General features: G+C 42.3%; 1 protein-coding gene across 1 annotated transcript in view; it reads right to left on the bottom strand.

Annotated features, from left to right (window-relative positions):
• Positions 1 to 1,228: 1,228 nt before the first annotated feature.
• The window catches only part of MRPL19 (mitochondrial ribosomal protein L19), a 5,562-nt gene continuing 641 nt past the window's right edge, over positions 1,229 to 6,149 (bottom strand). The window contains exons 2-6 of the mRNA XM_009319733.1: positions 5,933 to 6,115; positions 4,104 to 4,222; positions 3,430 to 3,564; positions 2,399 to 2,580; positions 1,229 to 1,583 (exon numbers count right to left, since the gene is read on the bottom strand). Of these exons, the coding sequence (XP_009318008.1) occupies positions 1,368 to 1,583; positions 2,399 to 2,580; positions 3,430 to 3,564; positions 4,104 to 4,222; positions 5,933 to 6,115 (835 nt within the window). The 3' untranslated portion in view covers positions 1,229 to 1,367. The remainder of the gene's footprint in view (positions 1,584 to 2,398; positions 2,581 to 3,429; positions 3,565 to 4,103; positions 4,223 to 5,932; positions 6,116 to 6,149) is intronic.

The following is a 6,149-nucleotide window of genomic DNA, read 5'->3' on the forward strand; positions in this document are numbered from 1 at the left end:
GACTTTTAAAATGTTTTATTTTGAAAATAAAGTAAAAATATTTTGCTGTGTCAATGACTCCTATAGTTCAGTTCTTTAACATGTGACAAGAATGTTGTTAGAAGTATGAAAAAACCTCAGACACCATTAGCCTTCATTGCCTTCAGGAGTTGCGATTGAGGTTGCAAATCCTGCTTTCTAATAATGGTGAATTTCTGTTGCTTTTCCTCTCAGAATGCCAACAAAAATGCAATGGCCACTCAGCGATCACCACAAGCTCATGATCTCTTGCTTTTCGCTTGTTCTCCGTTGTCTCATCCCAGCTAAAGGTCTCCCCTGAAGCAACCAGCCTTGTGCTATTATAAAAATATAATGGATGTTCTGTCATAATTTAGTGCTGTAGATGTTTCTTTCTGGAAGAAAGATGACTTGTAAGCATGGAAAGGCAGTTCACACTTGAGCTCAGAACCCCTGTGTGCTCCTACTATGGAAATACAGTTTTATGACACCAGCTGTCCCGGTACTGAGAACCTACTCTGGCACTGTGAGCACATCGTGAACCTTACACTAATTCACGTGATTTGGCTTAAACAAACTGGCTTAGTTCTTCAAAACTGATTTCAGAGCATTTGTAGTTGCTGCTCTGTTGGCAGACTAGTATTACTGCTCTATTACTGCATCTCCAGAGAAGGGCAGTGAAGCTGGTGAGGGGTCTGGAGAACAAGTCTTATGAGGAGCGGCTGAGGGAACTGGGGTTGTTTAGCCTGGAGAAAAGGAGGCTGAGGGGAGACCTCATCGCTCTCTACAACTACCTGAAAGGAGGTTGTAGCGAGGTGGGTGTCGGTCTCTTCTCCCAAGTAACTGGCGAAAGGACGAGAGGAAATGGCCTCAAGTTGCACCAGGGGAGGTTTAGATGGAAGTGGCTGAGTCACCATCCCTGGAAGTATTTAAAAGACGTGTAGATGAGGCGCTTAGGGACATGGTTTAGTGGGCATGGTGGTGTTGGGTTGACGGTTGGACTCGATGATCTTGGAGGTCTCTTCCAACCTTAATGATTCTATGATTCTATTTGAAAATGACAACACAACTAACTTGAATGGGTGATACAAACCCCTCTCGTTAACTGTAATTTCAAAAAGGAGGCTTCCATTTCTGGAGAAGGGGCAAACGTAGCACTACGCTCCTCAGAAAAAGGAGTGGCTCTTTTCAGGAATAGAAAGTTAGCGTGCAACCACAAGAGTTTGTACGCTTTGAAATTTTCTGGAAAGGTTAACTTTATTGTGTATTTTGCCTGTGTATACACACAGAACTTGACAAGTGATAATCCATACAGTAAATTCAAAGTAAATATTAATTTTCTCAGAATTCCTAGACTGCAAAAACCATTATTATTTTTGAAGCGCTTCACTCACTTCTTTCCAAATTTTCTCCTCTATTTTTGAAGTATCATATTCTCGCAGCATATCAAACTCTAGCCACGGCTGGCTCCACTTCTGTGCTTCTTTCATTTTTTTTTCAGGTAGCTCAAACTTTATTCCTTTTATATTGTATTTTGGCCTTTCCCACCGTTTTGACCATGGTTTAGGTTTCATTCGTACCTGCAGCTAGGGTGAAAGATTAGTAACAACAACAACAAAAAAAAAAAATCAGAAGGTATGAAGTGATCAGAATTTTGACTGTGAGCTTAGCAAAAGGTGAGATAACTGCTGCTTTAACAGAAGGAAAGTAAGAGAAAACAGACCAATTTGTCAGTATGTTAAGGAACTACTGCTTTACGCTGTTAGGAGAAAAGGAATTCTTTGTGTCTGCATGGCTGTTGTATGTAGATGTTGTATGGCCAATGTGACAATATATAGCCAAGATACTATGTCACAGTATCTTGTAAAACTTTTTAATTAACAGTCTCGATTTATTACACAGCCCTTAACTTCACTTTATGTGTCAATTTAACTCATCTTTTGTAGTTCTACTCCTGTTCCTTATTAAGGGAAAGTAGCATGACGGAAAGGGAGGAATGATCACTCTAAGTTACTAGCCAACACTCTGACAGGGTCTGCTGGTTCCTGGATCTTCTCCAAGACGTGGATTTCAGCTGACTCTTCCAACCTTCTTTCCTGACACCTACCGCTCCCAACTCAGTAACAACGTTAACAGTAACATTTCTGTAAGAAAAGTTCTCTTCTGTGCACAGTGTTATACAGAGGCATGCGGAGGCCGCTACTCCTTGCATGTCTTCAAAATGAACTGCTGAGGATGGTAGATACTGATATTCTCAACATTCTTTCACTATACAAATGGCATAAAGACTTGACTTATTTAGTATCCTTTTGTCACCCTGGTAACTAATGCAATGGAGAGCTGTTTAACGGCCTTCCAGGGTATCAGTCAGATATGAAGGTTGCCTAAATCATCCTCCTACCTTGTTCACAGGAATTTCTTCGCTGTCTAAGCGAGACACAGGTTTCATATTCATATCGAAAGTACTATATTCAGGGAGGGCGTCTCGCAGGTACATCAGGTTGTCATCCAGCCTCTTTTCTAGCTTCAGAACCTCGATCGCCTGGATTCGAGGACTGTATAGTTCATAACATATTTCAACACCTTTGAGAGAGAAAGTCTGGTTTAATGCACCAACTTCATTAGAAACACTAAAACCAAATTAGTATTTCGTCAGTGTTACACATTCCTGTATTATTCAAGAACTTAGCAGAGAACTACAGTATACGGTGCTGTGTGCAGATGTGATTGGACACGTGCATTGCGTCTGCGCAGGCAAACGCAGACTTCTTTTGTAAGTCAAGGCTTTGGTAACAGAATGGCTTAAGAGACGTTGAGTGGCTTGAATTTGAGGAAGACAAGCTTGGGTTTTAAACTTCACTCCCGTTTGGTTACAATGGCTGTTACTATCTATCTCATTGTACGTGTAGTGTATATGAAGAGGCACTACCCACCCCTTTCACATTTGCTCTCAGAACATCACTATTTGCATCTCCCCCCATTTTGTCATAAAACAGAATATGAACCTATTACAAAAACCTCTGCTCGTCTTTGCTTGTTAAACAGTTCACGCATATGGCCCCAGTTCATGCAAACACAGCGCTCAAGCCGGGCTAGTATTTACATGGCTGGCAGTGGACTGCCCAGGCTCAAATATAAGCACGACCACAGTGGATCACGTTCAGTCTCCTCAGCACACAGATCTAAAAATCACTAAGCGTATAGACAAACAATTACTAAGCCGTTCCACGCCTTCAAATATATAGCACACCAACATCTCTGTGTATACAGTTTTAAACCTGCAGTACCCCCTAGTAGGTAGACTCACAATTTCACTTTATTCTCATCCCCTCCCTCCACAGACTAGATTTCTACACCAGATATCCCTTCGCATACAACTTCAACCTTTTTTGCTCGCCATTTCTAGCACAATTACCGCAGTTAAAAACCCACCTTGGTCTTCGATAACATTCCGAAGGACAAAGGTAGCGCCAAGTCCTTTTCCTCCTCTTTGAATGCAGATGCCTACAAACCGGTTGGATTTCTCACTGGCGTATGGATCTGCAGTAGTAACGGCAAGTACACTGCCTGCCAAAAAAAACCAAACCTAAAATAAATAGACTCTTCCAGTCAATACGTACCAGAATGTGGGAAGAGAGTCAGACAAAGTGCATGCATTTAGGTCCATTTTGAAATGTTTTATTTTCCAAGAAAACGGCCAGAAACAGGATAAACTTCTAACATGCCCTGAATTAATATACGTTAAAGTGATTCTGCAGCTTAACCATGAAGCTTCTTCACCTGTATCTTTTACTCTTCCTTATGCAAACTGAATACAAATAATCTAATGTATTTTCCTTTCTTGAGCTTTACTGGTAAACCATACGCTAAAGTGCCAGGATTTAAAAAACACGTAAGAAACACATTAGTATTACATTTTTAATGGAAACGGGATGTAAATATGAAATTAAAATACGAAGCAGTATGTATAGAAACACATACCAGTTGATCTAACATCCCTGACGCTGTGATGTTCTGTGATATTCTACAACGTGCAACCACGCTTTTTACCATCCCACCCAACAAAAAACATCGATGAAATCATGATATCTAGCGCTGTTACTGACCGACATAGAACTCTGGGATGTTGAAGACTTTTCTTCTCTGTATCATATCCTTTCTTTCTATATAGAATTTAAGAGGATCTGTTCTACCTCTGGGAGGTATAAATTCAGGGCTCAAGAACCTGTAAGAAAATCCAAACTTTTGTAAGTATAAAGCAAAAGCATTTGCATAAAAAGGACTAGGGAAGTCCAAGTATTTGGCCTAAAAATTAAAAATTGCCACCTATTAACCCCCAATACCAGTTGCCTTTTCAGGGATATGAACTGCAGCGCATGAAGTTACCTTTTTTTTTTGTTATCCAAAAGGTTTTTTCTGGGGTTTTGTTGTTGTGGTGGTTTTGTTTTGTTCTTTTAAACAGATTTTTTTTCAAAAACAACAATAAATGTTGGTCTTAGAGGAGCTGACTAGAAGAGGACAGTTCAGTTACTGCTGTCACAGCTTAGGAACAGGTTATTTCATGGTTTATTGTAATCCACGTGACAGAACGCTTACTATTTGATGACTTTATCGTAACAGATATGGAACAATCTATTACCAGTTTTTACAAACAGCCAAACAGAGCCCACAGGAGACACCACAAAAATGTTCTTTTGTGTCAGAGAAGCTTAAAGGGACTTTTAAAACTATTTTCTGCTCCAATAAATTAAAGCATGCCAAGGAATTTCCTCACGCCCTGGAACTCAGTTGTCTGGCTGCTGGGTTGAAGGCACACTTCCTGGCACGGTACTGGCCTGGGCCGAGGACCGTTTCCAAGCGACCATTTGGATGCGGTCACCCTGGTTTGGATGGTCAGACCGCTTGGCCGCAGAGCTAGAGGAGAAAGCCGGACACATTTAATTCACTAGTACAGATGTATCTTAAAAGTCCTGGATCTGGCCAGGAGAGAAGTGCCCAACACAGAAAAGGAGGACAAATGCAAACGTGCCTTACAAGCCTGACGGGGGCTGCGGGGGGAGCACAGGGCAACGTGTGCGGCAGCACAGAGGTTCTGGTTGGTGCTGCTGCCTACGGGCAGCCACACAGACAACGAACAACATCAAGCCCACTCAGGATCTTCAAAGCTGCACAATCTCAGGCGAAGAAAACGTCATTTAAATGTAGCTCCCTGTTCTGCCCAGCTGCCGCATCACACACTGCGTTTCTTTAGAAGAGCCGTGTAGACTCTGCACCTCTTAATGATGTTTCCATTAACAGATCTGACGACAGAGCGGAAATTCTTATAGTCTGATTTTTAATACCTTCCTCATTCCTAGGCCGCCTACATGCTATGGGGCATTTTTTTTTGGTGGAGGAAGATGAACGATACAGTACTATCACTCTCCCTCCAGACACAGCACCGCAGTTTTAACCACCGTGTCATTTAAAACAATGCAAATGGGTTGAGGTGACAACAAAAATACTCAGAACAAGAGACGTCTCATGAAGGTTACTGCTGCTGACGCCAGCTCCATTTCACAAACAGTAATACATGTGCTCACAGTTGATCTCAAGGTCTCAGGCAAAGGCTGACACAGGACCCCTGTCCCTGTCACCTTGCGGCATACTGAAGAGATGCATGTCTTGAACAGAGACAACCTCACACATGAACCCCAAATTTGCAAAAGTGTTTACTGCTATACATTTTTTTTATGTTTCACTGCTTTCAGCAACTCCAGAACACAGTATTTTACGGCGTTTTAAACATATTTCAACATAAACGGTCTTTGCTAGAACTTTACAAACGCGTTTTGCCTAATAATGCCTTGGCGCTTTAAGGAGGTGCTCGCACCATTACCAGCCTGACAGCAGACCCCAACACAAGCCCACTGCGATAAGCACCAGGACACCCTACCTCCTCTCCTCTCTCTGCTTCTGCTTGTCAATAATGACGGGCTTCGGAGGCGGCTGAAATTTTGCTGGCTTTCCATCGCTGTCAATTCGAGACCCCGAGAAAGAAAAGCACCCTGCAAAAATAAAATAATTAACACACACACCCCCCGTGTTTTCAAGTTGAACCGCGCAGTTCGAGAACCCACTCCCGCAAAGCAGGCCCGGGGCACCCCCCACCG

The sequence above is a fragment of the Pygoscelis adeliae genome, unplaced genomic scaffold (genome assembly GCF_000699105.1).
Source record: "Pygoscelis adeliae isolate BGI_AS28 unplaced genomic scaffold, ASM69910v1 Scaffold121, whole genome shotgun sequence".
Lineage (NCBI taxonomy): Eukaryota > Metazoa > Chordata > Aves > Sphenisciformes > Spheniscidae > Pygoscelis > Pygoscelis adeliae.